At 30.2% G+C, this 24,819-nt stretch overlaps 1 protein-coding gene across 2 annotated transcripts; it reads left to right on the top strand.

Moving 5' to 3' along the window:
• The first annotated feature begins 542 nt into the window (after window positions 1–542).
• On the top strand, window positions 543–19,837 carry LOC111033497 (peptidyl-prolyl cis-trans isomerase, rhodopsin-specific isozyme-like). Of its 2 annotated transcripts, none has more exons than XM_022314251.1 (5): window positions 543–772; window positions 2,844–3,051; window positions 14,465–14,584; window positions 15,186–15,411; window positions 19,034–19,836. In XM_022314251.1, exons 1-5 carry the CDS (start codon window positions 704–706, stop codon window positions 19,143–19,145), a joined length of 735 nt encoding a protein of 244 aa, XP_022169943.1. In that variant the 5' UTR covers window positions 543–703; the 3' UTR covers window positions 19,146–19,836. The 2 variants fall into 2 exon arrangements, with proteins under 2 accessions (XP_022169943.1, XP_022169944.1); XM_022314252.1 differs by lacking the exon at window positions 543–772 and adding an exon at window positions 798–915 and having other exon boundaries at window positions 19,034–19,837.
• Window positions 19,838–24,819: the final 4,982 nt, after the last annotated feature.

Raw genomic sequence — 24,819 nt, 5'->3', positions numbered from 1 at the left:
TTTTTAGTTAATATTGTTCAGAGTAATCAACACCTATATTATTTCTTACATATATTATCATTATTACTATATAATATAATATTATTATTATTATTATTATTATTATTATTATGATTCTAACGAGTTAAAGTAGTATTTATGTTATAAGCGGTAACTATATATATATACAAATATCCATCCTCGTATATTATATTATATATTGTACAACGCGATTATTATTATGTTCTTATTTTATGGTATAATTATTATTATTAATATTATTATGGAAACGAAAAAAAAAACGTTTGATGTTTTTACTATAGACTGTTTAAAGTATATAAATATAATAACATTATAATAAATAGTCCTGCTGCATTATGCGTTTACGTGCCCGACGTTATATGTTGTTGTTGTTGTTGTTGCTGTGCCAGTATAGAAGTGGTATCGGTGTTGCGTCTTATATTTTGTGCCCCAATCGCTGTAATTCTATCCCCTCGATCGGAACGTATTATATACAGAAGAATCCGTAGAAAAACGATAATCTGCACCCTGCACGAACCTACGTTACGCGGACCCATTCGGTCTAGTCCGTCGTCCAGCACACGTCGTGCACGACAATTGCAATAATAATATTAATAATTATCGTCGTCGTCGTCGTCGTCGTCGTCGTTTTTGTCTTCGTCTCCTCCTTCGGCATCGGTGTCGTCTGTGCGGCGTGCAAACGATGGTTTTCAATTTCCCCGCGGTCGTGTGCGCGTTAGTGGCCATCGTCGTCGGCGGATGCCGGGCTGGCGTAAGTATAATAATATCGATGTATGAACTCTGAGCTTGACTTGAGGGTGGTCCGACGGAGTCCGTCTACTATTCAAAAGGCGTTTGTGCGTACCGGTACTTGGTATGAAAACTCTCGCCTCGTCGAAAATCGGTAGTCTGCAGGTAGGTCGCATCACTATCGTTGGGAAAATCGACCAAAAGTGTGGTCTGTTTGGGCGAGTGTTTATTCCGCGCCAAAAATATCGTTTGGTCGACTGAGTATGGTGAAGGTTTATCAATGTATGACGATAAACTGTAGAGTAATGTACATTGTCAATTAAAGGGGAAAAAAAGTAATAATAGAAAAACACATTGAGTATTCCATAGTAAATCGATACTTAATAACGAACTCTATTTCTTTAAAAAAATACTGCCATGTTGCAATGGAGGTATAGTATTGTAACATAGTAAAGTTACATTAAGTAAAAAATTAATAGAATAAAATCATATGCAATATGTATAATTTACAATTTTTTATGGACTCCGGCTTCAAAAATAAGTAATCTTGGTATAGTGGTATTATATTGGAGTATAGTGTACAGTGAACCATTGCAAAATAACAAAATCACTCGAGCTTTAAAGTGTATATCGCCGACGCGGGTAGATATAATTTCACTCGCCCAAACGGTATAAATGAATATCCAAATGGACTATTCATTTTTTGGTCAAAATTATTTTACTCTCGAAAACGATTGCTACAGACTCTCTTGTCACACACACCTCTATGCGACTATATATTCAATTATATTCTTCGATTTAAAATAGTTGTTATAAACTTCTATTGTACAATGAGTGACCCACTTAAGAAGTGTTTAAACACTCATTGTCTCAAAAAGTTTTAATATTTTTACATAATTTTAATATTCTGAAACAATAAATTATTGCGAAACAACATAATCGGGAAAAATTTCATTTTTACAATTTTTTATCGTTTCACTGTCTTAAGTTTTATATTTTTTTGAATGTCAACACATATTTGGAGGACCTGTAAAACCGGGTGACGAGTTCAAAAGTTATACTTTTTAACAAGTCTTAATGACGATTTACTTGTAAGAACAATAACGCAAAACGTTTACTAGACTAGAAATTTTTGTAAATATTTAAGCTAAAAACAAGATTGTGATGAACAACTGCATGAACATTGCTTAATCACTTTGACAAAATATTAATTTGACAATTATTTGACATAATTTATTCATTTTAATAGTTATATAAATAAACAATATGATACATTATGGAAAATGAATTATTACTATAACGATTATTTTATCGAATTTGTTTATTTTAATTACTTGTAATTTATGCATACATTATAATATTATAATATATTTAAAATGTTAAAGAGTATGTCAAAAATTGCAAATAATATTGTTACATTATTACACTTTTTTTTCTTTGTAATAATAGAAGTCTTTTTTTTATCGAAAAGCAATTTTTAGTCAACTTATTGTTGATTTGGTTTAACTCATCACCCAATTTAATAGTACCCACCTTCTCGAACTTACTGCAATCATCAAAATAATACTAGTGCTCAGTCTAGCGGGGATGATTAAAGGTCTGTATGGAAATTGAACACAGTTCTGTGCCAAACAACTCTATGATTATAAAGTTTATAAGGATTACACCTATGACCTGTCTATAATTTCATAATAAATTACGTTTCAATAAAAGTGGACGAATGTCATTGGATAAACTTAAATAATAATTGTGTAACTAATAAAAATAAAGCTAAACAAAACCAATCGTGGTTAACGTTTGATGAATCCACGGAGTTTCATGAATTTTACTAACTACATTTTTTATATTAAACCTTTTATATTTTAACTAATCAATATTACATCATCGTCTTAATCTGCATGCCCTTAAATCGAATGATCGTGATTGAAGTCTTTATACAAACTATTTAATCATCTGTTAATTTTCTGGCCAACACTCGTTGTAGGTACACCTGAATTCAACCCCTAAATAAAATTCACCTCCAAGTTATGGCACCAAGCACGGCGACAGCGTTTGATATACTTACACGCACATAATATTATTTACATTTATAGGAACTCCAGACTTTCACGGTGACCGACGTGGCGTACTTGGATGTGGAGGTTGCCGGCACCGAGTTGGGTACGATCGAGATTGGTCTTTTCGGCGAAATCGCGCCGAAAACTGTGGCCAACTTTGTCACCATTCTGACGGAGGGCATTGAGGGCCGCACTTACGCAGGCACCAAATTCCATCGGGTGTACAACAAGTTCGTCATCCAAGGTTCGTTGGATTAAAAAGTTGTTAAGTTATTATTTAGAAAAATGTAAAGCGACTCTATACTGCGCTGCTATACACGTCAACATTGCGCACAGAAAACCGCATGCAATCGTTTTATGGTAATTTTGACCGAATATGTTCGGACGGAACATGTCTTAGGTTGAAATAATCTCTTCCATTTTCGGCCAATATAAGTGTGTATACATTATAACTTCGTAAGCCATTCTGTATTTTACAGTAACCATATGTCCGTATTCGGCCAGTAAACTATATTGGTAAAGGTTTGAAAAAAATCTCACATACATAAAGCATACGAATAAACTCTATTTAGCATGCAATCTGCATAATTATCAATATATTACTGATGTTAGAACAATGCAATTTGCAGTAAAACTCATAAGTGAAGGATGTTGCTGCATCTGCAACATTTCGTCTATTGTTGCAATTTAATGCTAAGCAAGTTTTAAATTCGTTTTTTTGTTATTTTTGTTAGTATAAATTGAAATCTAAACATTTTAAGTGCAATTTTTAGCAATTTTTCTTGAATTTACTCATTTATAAAACAATTTTTGAATCCTGTTTGTATAATTGTACTTGGTGCACACTATTTTATTTTTTCGTATATTTTTACTTATTATTGGCTTCAAATTGACGACAAATGAATGTTTAAAACAAACTCTTTTAGTCTAATTGAATTATGTCGGTGTACAGTTTAGATTGTTAAGACAACGTTTAAAATTTTTTTTGTAGAATTTAAAAACTATTTAAGAAAAAAGAAAGATGAAATTAATAGTGGAATAATGTTTCTTATAAATGAATAATAGAGAATTATAAATGGAAAACATTGTTCTTAATTACTGCGATTGTTGGTATTTTTTTGTTCGATGTTGCATCAATTTTACTAGTTTTTTACTACTACAATATCCTAGTCCACAACTTATCAAGCAGGTTATGTTATTTTAAATCATCCTCGAGTCAACTAGTGTTAGTTTAGCTTTAGATGTCAAGTTGACAATTTAGTAAGCTTGGAGCTATATTTGAACATTTTGCACCCCAAGGCAACATATTTTGCTCTCCCCTAAATATGAATGACTTCATGTAGTTTACACAGGTACTGCTGCAGATGACAGAACCGATGGCTATAACGGGTCTAGGCCAAAATAGCGAAACAATTTACCGAGAATTGATAATAGCGTAAATAAAAACAGCGAATTTTAAAATAAGCGATCATGCATAATAACGAAACTTAAAATTAGAGGAGTATAATGCTGGAGAACAACCACAGAAAAAAAAAGTACAAGGACTGTAATAAAAGAATTCATGCATTAGTTACAAATTATAATACTAATAAGAATAGGAACTTCATAATAGGTATAGCATATAATTTGTCACTGAATGCCTAGACATAATTATATTTAAATTGAATATAATTATTTTATTTAAAATTATTATTATTACTACTATAAATAATTATTATAAGAATTTAACGATATTATAATTTTTAATCGAAATAAATTTCATTCAAATTTTTATCAGACAGATGTTTCTCTCTTCGCTATTATGTATTTTCGCTCTTTTTTACAATTCGCTATTTTTATTTACGCTATTATCAATTTGCGATTTTTACATTCGCGGTAATTGTTTCGCTATTTTGGCCGGATACCGGCTATAACATAATATAATTGGCAAAATTGGTTTTATTTACATCGCAAATCCTGTGATGTGCATGGAAGTTTGTTATTTGGCCCAAAAATTACTCTAAAAAAGCGCCTATAAATATGTAATATGCGCCACGTCCGAAAATCAATAATATATTATCTAACCTTTGCTACGACCAATAACCATGTATGTGGGTAGTTTAAGCCGCACATCTATTTTTAAAAACTATTTGTAAATATCAAAGAAATTGGGTTAAAGAATTAATCTGTTAGTTTGTCATATTTTTTCGTAATAACATTTTGAAAATATTTTTATTCTCAATAACGTAAATTTAAAAATCTAAATTCACGTAATTTGCAATGGGCTATATAAATCTCAACATCGGTAAAATTATCAAAAAGCATAAGGCACAAACATTTACTTTTATTTGAAGGTTACATATTAACAGGAAGATACACCAGTATTATCTAGGCTACAGATTTCACAATACGGTGACACCGTGGTGTAAACGTTTGCACTACGAAAGTGTACACTTCTGTAGAAAATATTGGTACATGGTGAATAAACCTGACCTAGCCCTTACGTATTAATCCGTTTCCTACGTTGGTATAACAATTCATTTGTCAATGCCACGCAAATCGCAATAATTTAAATCGAGTATAAAGTGGCCCCCTGCAGTATTACCATCCGAGTAGGTAAGAAATGGAGCAAAATACATAATATGTTAATATTTTATAATAATATGATATCTACCTGCTCATAGGCTTCGCAAATTACCATTGCCCGTGTGACATATATGTGCATTGTTTTCTCGTCAGAAGTATAGATACTGCGTACGCGTACAACGTTGTATAATAATCATAATAATATTGTTTAGCTTCTGCAGTGCGCAAAACAATTTCCATCCACCGTATATTATTTATTCACAATAGTAATATGCTCTATTCACTCCGATCGCCTTCGGTTTTCGACGCTTGCGTTTTTTTGGCAACAGCCAGTTCATAATAATATTATTTTTTGTACAATATTATACATTTATACCATTACCGTCTTATTATAGCCGTGTAGTCGTCCCGAGTCGCTGAGTCGACCCCCCCCCCCCCCCCCCCCCCCCCCCCCCCCCCCCCCCCCAATAACACTCTGGCCAGTGGCTGTATATTGTTATATTATTATATTATCTCCTTAAACGGAAGCGTCGCGAACTGCAAACGTAAACTCTGTGCAGTTGTGCTGTGATTATATTATGCACACGTAATTCGTATGCGTACGAGGGAGGGGGGGGGTACATGTCTGATGTGATTTCGAATTTTTTTCTCTACGTTTTCAACTAAACCGCTAAACCCGAAACGGCGGCGGTATCGTTATAATATTATACACTGATTTTACAATACTATATTATACATTCGGTGGTTGGACGTCGCGGGAATTCCCGTGTAAGGGGGGGGGGGGTCCGAGCAAAAATGACCTTTCAAAGACCGCTGATACTGCAGAGTACTTATGTACAATATCACACAATACATTAAAATTATTGTACATAGAATTGTCATTTGATACATCTAAGGAATTAAAATGAACTTACTGTAGCTTTAATATTATAATTTATTTCTTACCAATATGTAACAATAGTTGAGAGTACTATTATTATATTTATACTCGTAAATACTCTTGATCTACGTTCACGGTGTTGCCTTAAAAGAGGTGGAAGTTTAAAACGCATAATAGATTTACAGTTATTAGAATTCAGCTTATTTTTACTTTACTTTCCTAATATATACCTTCTAGATAGTCAAAATAATTTAAATGTTCATTTTCTCGTGATTCGTGAAGAATGAACCAATAGTCGATCATTAATAATAATACAAAATCGCTGTATGAACATGCAAGTAAGTTGTTGTATGTATTATAACCTATGAGTAACTGTGTACTGAAATTTTGAAATTTTTCGTTTTTGACTTGCATAAAAAAAAAACAAAATAGATTTTGTCGGAAACTGGAGTTTAAAGTTAACGCGTTTCTAGGTCAAACAGACAAAAACCTAAAATAAAAGAAAGCCGCTCTGCTGTATAATATGGAAGGTGTGAAATGTAAGTTCCTTGTCACTAAATAGATCATTGTAAGGTGAATGTTTTAAATTTGAATTCAATGATAAATCATTGTATAAGATGAATGACGATTCTGAACGCAAAACGGTCTGCGTCAGCCTATATAATGTTTTTAAAAATATTGTATTGTATTAAATATATGGCTATCAGTAATTTATATTTTTACTAGTTGATAATGTGCACTTCGTTGACCGTTGAAAATACCAACTCTATATGATTCAAAATGTGTGTTCAATTCGTCATCATTTAATAACCCATAGAAGCGATTTTAAAATTTCTGCGACAAATTCCCCGTGGATTTACACCATTTAATATGTTTAACACAATCATATGTAATACAAGACCAAAATTATAGTCAATTATAGTGACAATTTTTTTCTCGCATTTCTAGCTATATGTATAGGTGAAAGAATTTTTTTAATCGATTTACCTATTATTATAATAACCAATTTATTGCTAACGTCTTCTTATTCATCTACATTAATTTTTGTAACCAATAGCAACCCTATAATAAACAAAAATGTATAATAATAATACTATTATTCTAAAAAAAAATTCTAAAATTTGCTATCAAAAAAGTTAAAGACCCCTTCAATTGGACGCACTCTCAGATAATTCGTCTAGACATACAGCACGAGGGAAGTGTGTTGCAGCATTTTGCTTGAACTCGCGTTAGTCAGACATAGGAATTTCGCAACGAGTGCAACTCATTTGAAACATAAATAGTTTGGGTACCCCTAGTTATTTCTTATTGCTGCAGAGCCCAAGGGCCAGCGCAAGGTTGTGAGTAGAAAATGCTAACTTTTCACAGGGCTTCGCATTTTCGCATTGGGCTGTGGCGGGGGGGGGGGCTCACTTTTATAAACTGCAAATCATAGAGCCGGCATTGCTTATTTAGGTACACATTTCGTTGTTATTATTATACAAATATTCGTACGGCGCAGGTTGTATTTTACCACAGTCGTTTTCGTTTTTCGTTTTATGATCAAATATCTGATGTCCCCTGTCCACCCGCACACCCACCCACCCACTATGTATGCCGCCGCCTCGAAACTCGGCTGTGATGTTTATCTCTGCAGCTCGATTAAAATCTGCTTCTCATTCCGCCAAATAACCATACATATATATTCATAAATATATATATATATATGTATGTACGTATGTATATATAACACACACACACACACATATATATATATATATACTCGTATATATAACTAAGCAGTCGGTTTTCGACGATTATCGCAGATTGAAATCTAGTCAATTTATATTCTGCCGACTGCCATTTTATACTCTGATGACTATCGCTGATCGAAATCGCCGCCGAATGTGTATTCCTGCCGGACGGTTTTTATTGTTGAATTTCAGATCCCCGTCAGTGATACCGTCCAATCGCCGGGTCGGCCTTATATTATTCACACACACACGCACACACACACACACACACACACACACACACACACACACACACACACACACACACACACACACACACACGAGTGCGTTCGGGTTTACAAGTTTTTTTCACCTTGTATTACTATATTTGGGTAAATGACCCGGCAACGAAAGATAGCGTACAATAATATTATAACTACTACAACAACAACGACAACGACGATAACAACAACAACAACGATGACGACGACAAGCATCGCTACACGCGTAATGCGTAAATATTATTACATAAATAAAATAACGAGGGCGACGGGAGACGTATTACAAAACAGGTATACAATAATAATAATAATAATAATAATAATAATACAGAGTTATTCAAAATATTAATCATCCAATAGTATACTAAAAATAGGACTTCAATTCCTGGCCGAGCCTGGATGAACATCATAGTGATGACTGATGACTATTGTAGTGCGCTAATACTTCGTCAGTGCCCCTATTTTTTTTTTTAACACATTAACATTTACATCTATTGTAAAAATGAAGAATAACCGTGTTAATGATTTCGATAGGAATAAAATTAATTATAATCATGATAATGCGTCCCTTAATATATAACGAGTAACGACACGGTGCACGTCAAAAATCTTAATATTACTGAACACAGTAAACACTATAATATTATAATAAAAAGCTAATGTGGACATCAATTAGATTATTTAGTGGTTAAGTATTCGAAAGCCGCTTATTATAAACGTTTAGACTTTTCCGTGGACCTGTGCATCCACGAGCTGGTAAGGGTCCGGCTTTGGGCCACAAATGTATTAACCTATTAATGTCTTTAAATGTCTACACTCTATAATTAATGCATTTGTATAGGTACAATGGTTTTGTTGTGGAATAAAATGCACGTAGTGGTACACAAATATTTGATTCTGAGCAAAGGTTTTTTTTGTGTCTGTCTCCTTTTTTTTAGGCAGTAAAAAGTGCTTCGATTTTCTTCAACAGTATCTTTTCTGGTAGGAAAGTGAATCTAGTTGGTACTCGAGGGGTCGAAAGTAAAAAATTTCCAATTGTTTTCAATAGCGGCAGGAAAAACAAACAAACAATTAAGGAAAAACGGAAAATTTTAAGGCAACCCGGTTATTGACAAAATTGATTTTGGTTTATGACGTAATTCTAAAAAAAAATTATTTTGATACTTTTTGACATTTTCACTGAATGTTTATATCCGCATTTCTATACACCATACAATTTTCAAAATATTTTGACTTGTGTTAAACTATTATTATAAGCAAATAAAGTTTTCGATTATTATTAGTTTTTTTTAAATTAATGTCGATAAAAAAAGGTTTACTCTATCAAAAACTTGAAAATGTAATACAAGGTTTCTCGTAAGTAGTTTTTAGTGGAAATTAAAAAAAAAGTTGTGCGTAAGTTCACACGTTTTTTATGAGCGTTTGAATTTAGAATTTTGACAAAATTCATAATAATCACGAAAAATTGAAAATTATTTGGAGTTAGAAATTCATAAAAGTTTTTCTTATATCTAAGATTTTTAAATTCTATACAAGATTTCTTATAAGTTTGTCTACCTTTATCGAAAAAAAAAAATTCTACCGAAAAGTTAAATTGAACTTTTATGAGTGTTTGAAGTTGATATTTTTACATTATTGGATATTCACTTTGGAGTGAAATGGATATTTCTCATATAGAGATTTTCTTACTTTGCTGTAGGTAATTCAAAAACGAATAACTGTAGATGATACTTGAAATTTACACCAAATATGTTAATATTATTAATTCATGTACGAGATAAAATTTGGTTGGGTCAAAAAGCATGAACATTTAATACAAGAATCTTTATATATTGTTACAATATAAGTTTAAAAAATATTAAAAATACAGTCTTGATTTTTTTTTATAAGCATTCAAAGTTCAAATTTTGACAAATTTTGAACATTTAAAACAAGGTTCCCCGTTAGTAGGTTATTCTGTAACCAAGAAATCTAAAATTATATAATCGAAGTTTTTTTATAGCTCTTTTAATGTGGACGAAATTACATAGTAAATAACCGAGAATAATGATTTAAGTTATTTTGTTGTAATTGAAAAATATTATTTGTGAGTACCTACTTGAAACTTTTAGAGTATATTATTATATTTTATACACACAATGACTTTTCAAATGTATTTTTTTTTTTGTTAACAAAAATGAAAATGAATTTTATCTACTGTAGTAGGTACTAATGTTTAATATTAAAATAAATTACTTTATTAAACTTAATTTAACCTTATTAAATCACAATAATATTATCAAATATATTAAATTACTAATAAGTAATATTTCAGACACACACACACACACACAAACTTAATTTAACCTTATTAAATCACAATAATATTATCAAATATATTAAATTACTAATAAGTAATATTTCAGGCTTCGCTCAGAATCTTTTTTCTTATGCAATGATTTCGTATCATTGAATTCAAATTCAACACCATCCATTACAGTGAACCACTTGCAACCCACTGTACAGCAGAGCCGACATCCATCCACTTACCTTCTTTTTTTGATTTTATTACACTTTCACGATGAACAAAATGTCCACGATCCCCACGAACATAATATTATACTATTATATGCATTATTACAATAAAATATTCAGGTACTCAAATTTTACCATTCCCTTAAAAATTTTCAGGTCGATCATGGGCTCGACAGGCTCGCCTCGTGCGCACACCTATGATACTAAAATTTAAAACCACAATTTTATATAACCATTTGAGATGGCAGATTAATCATTTTGAATAACCTCGTATGATATATAGTATACTACTATTATTATATTTCGTGCGACGTTATATCGAATTGATATTGTATACGATACGTACGCTCGAGTACCCTCTATGTACACGTACCTATATAAATATGTTCATTTTTTATAATACATATTATTATACTGAAATAATATTATTATGCGCGCGTATCACATTATACGTACAACCGGACCGTCTAGCGATTATCGTATACGACAATCGGGCGCGTGTAAACGCAGCGAGAGTGCGAGACATAATAAAACGATTTAAATCGAATCCGTCCGATCGCAATAGGAATACATTATTTTTTTTTAATAATATCTGGGGAAAAAGTAGTTATAGCTAGTAATAGTAATAATAATAATGCGAATACGCCTCTGAATCTTTTTCGAAACGAATATCGGTTTCCTTTTTATTTTCCGTCTCGTTTTATCTCTTTTCGATCGATTATTTCGTGGCAACAGATATATAATAGGTATTTGCAGTGAACATAATAATCATATTATTATATATCTATGACGCATACGTAGGTATTAATATTATATATGTCTACAATATACTACTCATACATTTGTGAAATAATCTCGAAACGGTAAATTGAGATTTCCGGCAATGTCTATCGTTTATAAAATGCGCATTCCTTGATATAAATTATATTGCCGAAGCGTGTTTAACGCCGTCATTTATAAAATCGCTTCGGTTTTTGCGGGTTCCTGACCCTGAGTCCAATACATTTATAGTATGTTCCAACTGGAATTCGAAATATTAATTTATAAAATTTTACATACCAATACGATATTTTATTAAAGGTATATGACCTAATATTGGTACTCAAAAGTGTAGATTACAGGGGAGAGGGGACATGTCACTCCCAAATAATCTCCAAAAAAATAAAATAATAATAAGGACCTATTTTAAATGCCTAAATTTAATTTACATCAAATCGTCCATTATATTAAATTATAATTTAGATCTGAGTGTGAGACATATATTGATTTCAAAATTATATTTATTTATTATTTTTTTATTCTGTGTACACGTTTTTTCCGGTTCTTAAGCTTATTTTATACACCTCCCACTTTGAGAATCAATAACTTTCTAGAGCGCCCCAAAATATTTTAAACTTATCTTCTGTAGACTTAGAGATGTATTCAAGGGTATGTCGGATGTGTGTGTGTTAGATCCTTCTAAAGGCCTTTTTAAGGATTTTATAAAATAGTGTTAGAGCGTTAAAAGGAAATATAAAAAAAAATGGCTAGTCAATATTTATTTCGTCACAATCCAATAGACAGCATTCTATTACCAGTGATTAATTAAAATTCCTCAGGGTCTTATACCCCCCCCTCCCCTGGAGGCTACCAACGACTACGGGGGAGGGAGGGCGCCATCGACCTCTTTGAGAAAGACTGCAGTAGATAAACTGAAATAAAAATGTATCTATACCTCTCATCTTAACATCAAAAAATGTCTCAGATTTGTACTTTAGAGAGGTAATTTTTCGAAATTCTCAATTGGAAAAACCATCTAACTAAAATTTTAATATGTGAAAAATTCTTATTGAACTTTTAAAACTTTAGTAGGCATACGGTTCAAATTTACAATCGTTATTAAATTTAATTACCAACTTACCATGATTTTAGAAGTACCTTAACTGTAGTTTAAAAAATATAATATATATCTTAATATTCCGTAAAATATTTTATTGATTCAGTTCATTTCGATCGGTTTGGTATATAACAAAAAGTTTCTATAGACAAGTAAAATATGAATACAGATGAAGATGTAGCCGCAAGGCATTCTCAAATCTGTTTGATACCAAATAGTTCTAGTACCGTAAGTTTACCATGCTTATTTTTATTTATTTTTATACAGAAATCTATATTTAAAAATAATTATGTTATAATTATAACTTTAAAAAACCGAGAAATTCGTGTCCACTGCCCGGTGTGTAAGAAGTTTAGAAGTTACTGTTATGTATGTGTTAAACTTAAATTCATTGATGATATGAGTATTCAATGTTTCTGAGCAGTGACGATGTGTCAACTTCTATTTTTTAAGATATTTATATCATTATTGATACATGAAAAAAAATATTATAGAGCATAGAAAATAATACAATGTACGAGACGGTAAAAAGCTTTAAATCTCTCTGATTGATATTGTTTGAATATCAATAAAATAAATTGAGAAAAAAAATTCAATCCACTGGAGTTTTAAAAAGGGAGAAAGTAGGTCTACTGTAGGCCAGCTCTAACAGTATCGGTGTCGAGTGTAGGTACCTCATCATTGAGTAACTCCCTGTTATAGTGTAATGTATGAGATAAATTTGACTTTGATGATAAATAGTTGGCCATCGCATACGAACAACAATTTTGATGAAACTTTTAGTGAGCCTATAAATCTAAGTTTATTTCAAAAACACTTTTTTTGTAAACTGTTGCGGATTTATGCTCAATTTTTTTTTTAATTCCAATAAAAATAACTTATGAGAAACTTTATATTACATTTTAAAACTGTTTAGCTGATCGCATAATTTTTAATCAACACTTAAAGAAATAACAATAATAATAATAATAATAATAATAATAATAAAACATTTCAAATTTCAAAAAATATTTTGAAAATTATACCAGGTCTATGAGACGTTAATAGAAATGTTTGAAATATATTTCAAGTCTTTAAAAACATTTCTTTTTGAAAACTGGTATTGCTTAAATATTCTATTTTTCCTGATCATTTTGAAAAGTATTGTGAATTTTCTATTTAGGTGTTAGGTATAGGTATCTAATCCGCTATCGTGGCTTATATACTACTAGTACGTGGATACATCGTAAATTACTATGAAGTATAAACATATTTAATATACTTTCAACAAAAATATATTCTGTGTAGTATAAATTAATAAGTCGAATTAAAATATTTCACAGGTAATTTAAAATCAATAACACTATTTAACCCTATAATTTGTATGATATACTCATTTGTTTGTATAAAAAAATCAATACAAAATACTTAAAGGTTTTCATTAAATCCTTTTTATTATACGCATTTAACATTGGCTATAATAATACTGTTAAAATAATGACATGTCTAAGTTGGTGGTAACCGTACACTACAGACTTTTTAATACACGCGTATTGCTATATTTGCAAAACAGACTACAGTACATTTTTGTGAGCACAAAAAATGTTTAAACATATTATGCAATAAGAAATTGTATTATGGTATACCTATAAATAATTGTTGTTATATTATTATAATGTATTATTTATGAATAAATGATTGATTCATGTGTTGGCAATTTCTTACGAATTTATTTTTTAACAAATTATTGATTATTTGAAATTTAAAAAACCATCCGAATAAATAAATATATACGATGCGTATTCACTTTATAAGTATATGGCTAATATCATATGATGTATTGTCCACAGGTGGAGATATATTGAATAACGATGGAAGCGGGTCCGTAAGCATATACGGCGAAACTTTTCCAGACGAAAATCTAAAAGTGAACGGCACAAAACCGGGATTTGTGGGAATGGCCAATTCTGGTGGGTGATTCGAAAATATTATATAATTAATAACAATAACTAATACATAATATGCATAAATACTATACGGCGTACATGACAGAGTCATGCCTCTATAAAGTACACACGGGGTGGACCAACAAGTTTGGACCAACGGGCTGCAAAATATTTAGTAACTGGAAAAAAAAACCATTGGTCATAAACTCATAACTTCATTAGTTTTATCTTGCATTGCATTCGATTGCAGCCTATTATTATTCGTCGAGAGGATAAGGGAAGGACTGTGGGACTATTGAGTTTAAGGTGTTTAGTCGTGTTTCGTGAAATAATCAAAAATAATTTCCATTACATTTTCATTGATTGGAAAACATATTATACACAAACAAAGTAACGTAGCTATACATTACTGTGTCATAACTTGTTACTTTCGTTACGTTACTAGACAATCTACCTCAAGGGATTTGAAATATTACTATTCAGAATCAATCAAATGTTAGCAAACTCATCAGCGTGAATCGATGGGCCCTTGTCCCTTGTAACAGTTGTAACAAATCAATTCCCTTGTACACGTCATATACTCATATTTGTAGTCGAGTGACAGATTTTTTCCTCTTCGGCGCAGGTCCAGACACGAACGGATGTCAGTTTTTCATAACGACCAGATCCACGCCGAGCCTGAATGGCGAGCACGTAATGTTTGGCATCGTGATCGAAGGACAGGAAGTCATACACGCCATCGAACAGCAGCTAACTGACCATCTGGGCAGGCCCACCAAAGAGATACGAATATCGAGATGCGGCTTGCTGAACCGACGGCCGCCATTCGAAGTCACCGACCATCCCCGCAAGTGAGACAGATCGGTCCGAATCCGAATACCTAAGATCAGGGACGTGCTCAGGGGGAGGGGAGAGGGTACTTACTTCTTACATCTTATTATAATTTTAATTCATTACGTATATGGATTTTATTATATTGAAAAAAGTTAAAGCCCTCCCCTCCATTCAAAATGCCTGAGCACTCTTCTACCTACGATAGTATAATATAGAGTATATGTCCACAGAGTACATAGTGCAGGTCCATTGTGTTTACTTTGTTTTTCTGTACTTTATAACGAACAGAAATACAGGTGGACGTGGTGGCTTCAGGCCTCACTCTATAAAATGTTTAAATATGTTTCATCAGTGACAGGTATTAACAAATTTGTGACCGACTGGTAATCAAACACATTTTTTCACTGTAAAGCTGGTGATGGCAAGGAAAATGTACTTCTTAAAAATAGATTTTACTGCATTAATAATCAAATGACTATTCTCACTATTGTCATCATATAGGTACTATACAATATTATAACTTATGAGGTAAAACTATAAAACTATAACGTATAAAGGTGGATTGGTAATTACCTACCTAAACACGCTGAGCTCCGTAGCTATTATCGGAGCGCGTAGCCCGTGTTGCAGTGCCGAAAATACGTCTGGTCGACTATGCGTGGAAACCGACGACTCTCGCTCGGCAAACTGTATATATCCTCTGTATCTAATTTTTCGTGGTACAATAGTTATTCTGGCATACGCACTGGTTCGCTCACCAATAAGAATTACCACCAGCAGGAGAAATAATCGTAAATAAAATAAAAGTTAAAAATAAATTCAATAATTATTGATGAAAATATTTTATATTCTTCAATCACTCTGTTTATTGAAGGAACACTCTGTATACATCAGAAAATATGTTACGTTAAAAGTTTTAAATGTATTAATGTTATTAAATTAATTATATCCAGACTTAACAACAATAATTTAGTGAGAAGGTAGGTGAAGCTGCTAGAAATGCAATCAATAATCCAGACAGTGAAATCATTCCTTTTTCTTCACTCGTAGATAAAATAAGAAATGTAAACAAATATTGTATAGATCTGTGGAACTCATTTTGGCACACGACCACTGAAAATAAATTAAAATAAATTAAGCACTCTGTTGAACTCTGGCCGAAATACACTGATCTAAAGAGAAAAAATGAGGTAATTTTTAATCGACTCAGAATTGGTTACACGAAACTCACCCACGGACATCTTATATTCTTATGGCAAAGGCAGATCCACCCCTATGCCCAACATGCAATACAAACTACTCTATCAAGCATATAATCATCCACTGCCCCAACTTCAATGAATCCAGAAGAGACTTCAACATCACGTACAGCTTGTATGATGCATAATTGATCCATTCTCGAAATACTGAAACATAATTTCATATTAAAAAAAATTCAATTTGTATAACAGTATATAATTTGTAATGTTAAAATGAACACTTGTAAGCTAATAACCTGTGTGGTTGATGCTTAATCAATAAAGAGAAAAAAAATTTAGCATTTATGGTATGTTATTGTTATTGAAGACATCGTCATTTCGGGGAAAAAGCAAATACACCCACTAAAAGTAAACACAAATAAAAACCAATTATATCATTAGATTCTTGAGACAGTAGACGATCGCCTACAATATAATTGAAAACGTTAACTCATCGCTAGTCAAAATTATGAACCATCAAAGTGAACACTATACTTGTGGACGGGTAGTCGACACCGGCGCCCAGAGCAATGTTATATAGATGTCGACTACCCGTCGACCGTGGAATTGAAGGTGTTACATCCACAATCTATTATTTTGATATTTGATATCTATAAATTAGGATTGACTAATAAATTACTATAAGTTGTACATGTTTCGGCTTATACACTGCAATATTTTTTTTTTTTTTTTGTACTTATTAGTTATTACTAATTTACCAATTTACGTTAAAATAATATGGCCCCACACTGGCTCACAGTATATCCCATGATAATCAGATCTATTAATTACATTAACACGCGACGGTGATTTTAGTTAATAAATGTTAATTGCACCTACTGCAGTCTGCAGCACTTTGTAGTACATAATATTAGGTATACACTATTTGAGAATAAAGTATAATTTAAAGCTTGTAAACTTTAAACTTTAAGCTAAGCAGAAAATAAATCATTATTAGCTTTATCCCACATCCCGAAAACGATGTATGCCTATAAGTGCATAAAACATAATGTTATAGGTACTCAGCGTTAGCCTAAGAAACTCTGCGGTTAAACGATGGTTAAACTTCATAAAGATTAATAATTAATACAATTATTGTATGATCACACAATAGTATACATTATACTTTAAACATCACCCTATAATATTGTTCAATTTATAATGCCTATGCGACTATACTGAGAAATCGAAAGTTATTTTAAAAATAAGAGATGACTGAACTTTAATATAGTCTAATTTAATTTATTTTAACATCAATAATACCTACATGCAATAGTAATCCTTTATAATGACACTTTTTGTGGCGACATGTCGGATTTAATTTCGGATAACATGACTATCGGTTATTTGGACATATTTTTCCTGATCCCTTCAATGTCATTATACACGATTTATACAATTTTACTATAATATTCTAACCCTTTATTTTAGTTGTTTCGGTATTGACATTCAACAGATTTATCAATATAATATTATTATCTATTGATGTAATTTGTATAAAAACGAACCAGCCCCTATTTTTTAGTGAACTGATAAGAGTAGTGTGTAATCCGAAATTGGAAATATGTACTACGGATTTGAGAAGTATATACTAATAAATAAGACTACTGTCCACTGACCTATAGTATAATTGAACATTTTTTTTTATTTTTAAAATACAAAACGTCTACGATAACAAAAATAAATTGTTTTTAGATACATTTTACGAAATAGATCTTTAATTCTCTAATTTTAACTGTAAATAGTGAAAATGTCGGATATAGATACCAGGTATTTTAGGATTATTACCAGTATTGTGAAGGAGATTCCTCGTCATATATATTTTTTTAATGTTATCTAAGTATTATATATAGGTAAATAGGTACATTACCGAGGTACAAAATAATATAATATTATTAACTGATAACCACGATTCAAATAGGTAAAAACTCAAAATAATAAATTATTTAGGTATTTATTTTATTTATTGAAAGTACATGTTGGTAGCCAAGAAATTATATGACAGAAACATTTAATGACATAAGAGAAATATTAGCATTAAATAAAATATAATAGTTAATAAGAAACAAAAAACATCAAAAATTAATAATGAACAACAATTATATTAAGTTATACAAGTAAATACTATGAGAAATCAAATATTATATGAATTAAATTTTAAATTAAATATCTTACATAAAATAATGTGCTTATTCAATTTCAATAGTGTCAATTGTTTTAAGATGTATGTTTCATGAGTATATTTTTTTAGTTTGTAAAATAAAAATAGTTTGGTAGTTTGGTATTTTTAAGAAAAATATTGGCTGAAATGAACCATCGATCAATCATAATTCATAAAGTTTTCTGCGTTGTCTGTAAATACTGCAGGTGATTTAAATAATTTGTTTTATTCACATTACAGTTCGAATGTTTGGAAATGGATAATTGCGTCTGCTCTGCCGGTTTCGATGTCCACTGCTATTTTGTTATTATTCCAGTGGATGATTGCTCAAATCAACAAAGCGATCATCTAATGAGGCTTTTCTGCAATAATAAACTTATACCAGTGCACAATACGCGGCATAGATACATCACGTGGACGCATACCTACCTATATGATATATCAACAATCTACATAATATTATACAATAACAATCTACTAAATACTATTTATTGTTGCCCATAAAAGTGGGCAAAAATCAAACGTTTTCCATAATGCATAATGTTATTGTACCTAATCTGTCGACTGTAGACCTATTATACTGAAAACGTTCAAAGAGTAGACAGAAATAACAAGCAAATGATATTTTTACACATACCTTAATATTATATTTTATATTTTACCTAATAATAATGTGCATAACACATTTTGTATTTCGTTCATTTAAAATTCAAATATATTTCCATGTAACGCTGTTTTTCTGTAGTTTATTTTCTTAATTCCATAATAATGTATAATATATTAATATGTATACAATATATAATATATATATATTTATTTACTAGGTATTTATAAACTTACATAGTTAGTACTAAAAATTCTAGGCATGTGCTTAAATCATACTTATATTTAGTTAGCAATTAGAATCATCCTTGGAAATTAAATTGATTTCATGAGAATAATGATATACCAGTTCAAAACCCAACATTTTTTGTGTGATGGAATATAATATTCTCACTAGGTGTCTAGGTGCTAGATAGGCAACAAAATAAACATTTATTTAGATTTTCCCACATTTTTGATTTAATTTTATTAAAATATATAAAGGTATACTTTTAACAATTTATTTGATTCACTAATAATGTAAAAATAATGTTCCTATTTAATGATTATCTGAAACCAAAAGGAGGTAAGTAATTGTTTCAAATTTAATTGAAATAGTCATTATTTTATGTGAGGAAATGAAGTTGTTATTGCAATTGTAGTAAGTATTATTTTAGAATTTTCATTAGATTTGTGTCAAATTCCATTTCGTTTAATCAAACATTTTTCTTGATATACAAAATTGCATTAATCTTCCTTACATTTCTACCTATTGATTATTTGCAATTAAAATGTTTGTTATCAAACTGAAGATGAATACCTATAGTAAGTTAATAGATTTTACTTAACTTTCATTTAATATAGTAACTCATTTATTACAAAATATTTTTTTTAGACATTTATAGCAATATCTACGTTTTTTATTTTTATATCTAATTAGTAGTTTAGTTTAATAGTGATTAACTTGTATTATTAAAATAGATATTAAATTCCAAGCAAAATTTATTGCAATATTGAATATAATATACAAATAAATAAATGAAAAAGTTGCTTACTAATTATGTAGATTAAAATTATGTATGTAGTCATGAAAAATAGTAAATTGATGACTAATGTATTGGTTATAGTTTAGATCTAACAATACAACCAAGTTGAAAACAAAACTTGGCTTTATAATAAGAAATGAAACCTTAAATGTACACACTGATATTTATGTAGTAACATATTATTATTATTGTAAGTATATATATTTAATACATAGATAAAGATATAAAGATACATATACATGTAGATGTATAATGGCTCAATTAATTTTATAATATTCTTTTATACAATTCACTTTGCTACCTGTAGCCTGTAGGTATGCATGTTGAACGGCTATGTCGATAGACATTTGTACGCTGATTTAGCTGAACTCTGGGTCAGTAGACACATATGAGGACAGTTACTTACAACTTGAGTATACTTCAAGAAGAATTTATTATTTCACTTATATGGACAGAGATGATAAAATGTATAGAAGTGTAATTTTAGCGCTATCTATCGATTAAAAAGTGGCTGTAACGAAGAATAGCTAAAATATGTCTATTAAACACAAAGTCGATTCTAAGTTCAAACAGAGCTACCACTGAAATATGAGCATTATTATTTTCATATTAAAAGTGCGGTATTTTTTTGAACCACAGCTTTACCAAAAAGAATATTGTTAGTTGCTTTGATTGTTATAAAACATGTCAGGTCGTACAATGTAATAGATACATTCAATGTATCTAGAATCAATAAAATATTCTCTATTAGCCATTAGGAATATTTTTAATTGATAATATTGATATACAATATCCCGACAAATAAGATGTACATTCGAACATTCTTCACACTATCGCTCGAACAAAATATTATATTAGGTACAAATTCGTACAATACTGAACGTCGAATTATATTTAGCTTCAAGCTGTAGCTTTCATCAGGCATTGGTATTGTTGGTAGCATCGATGCCCCTCGTTAGCTGGAATAACTCAACACTCGCATCCCTGGTAATACTCGAAATAAAGAATTTTTTACATACAATACTAGGCCCGAAGAAATGTTGAAAAAAATGTACCCCTAACAAGAATTATGTCAATATTTAATAACTATCTGCATTAATTTTGTACTTATAGACACACTTATCGTCTTTATTCTAATTTTTAACATATACATTAATTATAAATCCTTAACATTTTGTTTTGTTAAAACAATTATATTGATATTGTAATAAAAGCCGATTAGCGAAAAAAAATTAAAAATAAAGAAAAAAAAAAAATTAAAATACTAAACAAGAGTACACAACTGCTAAAATCCATAGACGAAAATGAGATATAATTTGAAATGGGAGCAGAAGCAGAGGAGCAAGGGGATGATATTGAAAAATACATTAATACATTAATTGCATATGAAAGTCACTCTCAGAGGCTTGCAAAAATCATTTTAGTTTTAACACCACGAAAAACCCAAGTGTCATTTATTTCAGAGATCCTAAATCATACATATATGACATACGAGTTCATTGTAATATGCATGTGTATTATATTTGCATTTTTAATCTATTACTTTGAAGAGATAAGAAAGATAGATAAATGAAAGCAGTATTAATCACAGATTTTTTTGGTATAATGGACAATTGTGCTTATTTTTATTTGCTCTCCAAATATATTTTAATTCAAAGTTACTACCTATGTATTTGTTATTTATGTAATAGTGACTAGTGACAAACTGAGTGTATGTTTGTGTTTGCTAATTTCTCTGTTTGTACGTTTTGAAGGAGAGTAGCTTCCTTACACCTCATCAGCCCAGTGGCGGATCCAAGGGAGGTGTAAAAGGGTAAATATCCCCCCCCCCTTGAGCTTATTATACTTAAATTTTATAAATTTATTTAAAAAAAAAAATGTTGGTTGAATTTTTTCGTTTATTTTATAAAAATGTTGTCATTGATACCAGTTTGTAAGAATAAATTCTAAATGGTGAATATTAATAAGGAAATAATAAGTAATTAATGTTTATATTAATAAGCATATTATTAAGTAGGTATGAATAGTATCTGATGGATATATTTTTATTNATGGTGAATATTAATAAGGAAATAATAAGTAGTTAATTTTTATATTAATAAGTATGTTATTAAGTAGGTATGAATAGTATCTGATGGATATATTTTTATTCCCCCCCCCCTTGATGAATTTTTGGATCCGCCCCTGCATCAGCCTCCACCGAATTTCAACTTATGTTAGAAATTAGAATCACTAAAAAAAACTTCATTTAACTTATGAAAAAAGCATGTTAAATTAATTGAACACTGGTATATATTTTATCTTATGCAGTTCATTTATTATTTTGAGGAAATTTATTTCATTAAATATTTAAATCAATGAAACTGAAAATTCATATGTCCAATGTAGAATTTGTTTTGTAAAATATAATATTTGTATAATGTATATACTATATAGCTACGTCTTAATACTTTTGTTTATAAGTACTTAATATGCACTGGGTACTAAATAAAATCGAAGTAGTCATAGGGTGCCTCCGGATTTTTAGAAAAAGTGAGCCGAAAAAGGTTAGGAACCTCTGCCCTACAAGTTAAAAGAATAACAGGATATTATTTTTATTTACAAGTTATTGAATATTTGAATTGCTTTATTTACTGTTTAGATCTGTTATTGACATTAACATTTTAATTTCCTAGTCATACGACTAGAATACAAGATGAGACGACACTGTTTAATGTTTATGTGTCATAATTCCAGCATACTTTATACGGTAAAAACTTTTTATTATAATCATGCAAAATGTAAATCATTTTAATATTGCTAATTTTATTTGTAACTCTGTTGTTTTTTAAAATCTATATCAATATATCATAGTAATTTAATCTCCAGTTTCACTACCCATGTTGCCTTAAATGATAATAACTTTTTTACATCGTAACATAGAATGTGTTACCAAAATTGTACTATTATATTTAACTTACAATAAGTTAGTATGTTACCTTCCTACTTAAGGTTTAATATTTGGTGAAGACAAAATTTCTAATTTAAATATAGGTAATACCTATGTAATATGTTATATTTCAGAAAAAATATTGGTAAAATATTAAGTTGGGAAACCTTTTATATTTAGATAATTTGGTGAGGGTTTTCAGAGGCCTTTGAATTATATTTTAACAGTACCTAACTAGAGAGCTTCAGGAAAGACAGATATACATTTATACGTTTTTATTAATACACAAAAGGTACTTATAAAATATAAATATCGAAAGACTTACTCATAGGCGTAACTATACTTTACAGTTAGGGAGGGGGGCTTTAGCTCTAGCATTTTTATAATAATTAAGTGGGGTCTCTGCCCCTCACACCCCCTGGCCCCTATAGTCTATACTTTACATTAATTATATATATATATAATTAAGTGGCGGTTTCTATTATCCTTATGATCTCGAAAACTACCAGACTGATTGACTTGAAATTCAACATAGATATTCAGCTACATCTGAGGAAGGTCAGAACCAACATGAAAACCCCACTCGATGTCTTTCTCGGTCACCAGGTCGAGACGACTTCATGTATATATTTTAATGTATATTTTATAATTATTATGTTTCTATGGAAACTGTTTGTTAATAAGCCACTACGAGTATAATAAAAAATACAAATATAATAAAAATATTTAAAATGAAGAGAAGTCATGATTTTAACGATATCGAAGAACAAAAAAATAAAAAATAAAAAAATGTTTGATTTTACTTATTAAATTGTTTATTAAATCTTTAATTACATTGAACTCCAATTTTGGGTATTTAGATGGAAAGTTAAAGGGCGAGTTACAAATAAATCCAACGTCAGAATATTTAGAAATGCCAAAGGGGAGAGTAAAGTATTCAATGTAGATTTAACTGATGAAAGTGCTGAAATTTGATGCGTGGCATTTGGCCCCATCATGGTTGAAAAATTTTACGATCAATTTGAAGTAAATGAAACTAATTATTACTAAAAATTTACCAGCTATTATTGAAATGGATTAACACATGTATAATCAATTCATCTAGAATATCGATAAATCCAGGCATTCCCGAAGCGATAAAGTATATATATAAATCTATTTAATGATATTAATAAATAAAATAAAAAAATTATAGGAAAAATTAATGAATGATTATTTCAGAATAAGAGAAGAGTGTCAAGAATAAAATCAAGACACTGAATTAGATGAAACAATGTATACAAAAATTGAAAAGATTTTAAATCTGGAAAATCAAACAATCATAAGTAAGAAATAGGAAAAATTAAAAACGTTGAAATCATAGAAAAAAAAAAATTTTAACATAATTCTTTCAGATGTCATTGCAGTTATCGAAAATATTGAGACACTGATACGGTATTTGCAAAAGATGGAAGGGAATTTAAAAAAAA

Source organism: Myzus persicae, unplaced genomic scaffold, assembly GCF_001856785.1.
Source record: "Myzus persicae strain clone G006 unplaced genomic scaffold, MPER_G0061.0, whole genome shotgun sequence".
In the NCBI taxonomy this organism is placed as follows: domain Eukaryota; kingdom Metazoa; phylum Arthropoda; class Insecta; order Hemiptera; family Aphididae; genus Myzus; species Myzus persicae.
This window is presented reverse-complemented; position numbering and strand designations above follow the sequence as displayed.

Bases quoted from the DNA above. Each gene is read 5' to 3' on its own strand.
- LOC111033497 (XM_022314251.1), top strand. From the start codon at position 704: ATGGTTTTCAATTTCCCCGCGGTCGTGTGCGCGTTAGTGGCCATCGTC. The intron at 14,585-15,185 runs GTGGGTGATTCG...TCTTCGGCGCAG, and splicing joins TGTGGGAATGGCCAATTCTG to GTCCAGACACGAACGGATGT. The intron at 15,412-19,033 runs GTGAGACAGATC...TTCACATTACAG, and splicing joins GTCACCGACCATCCCCGCAA to TTCGAATGTTTGGAAATGGA.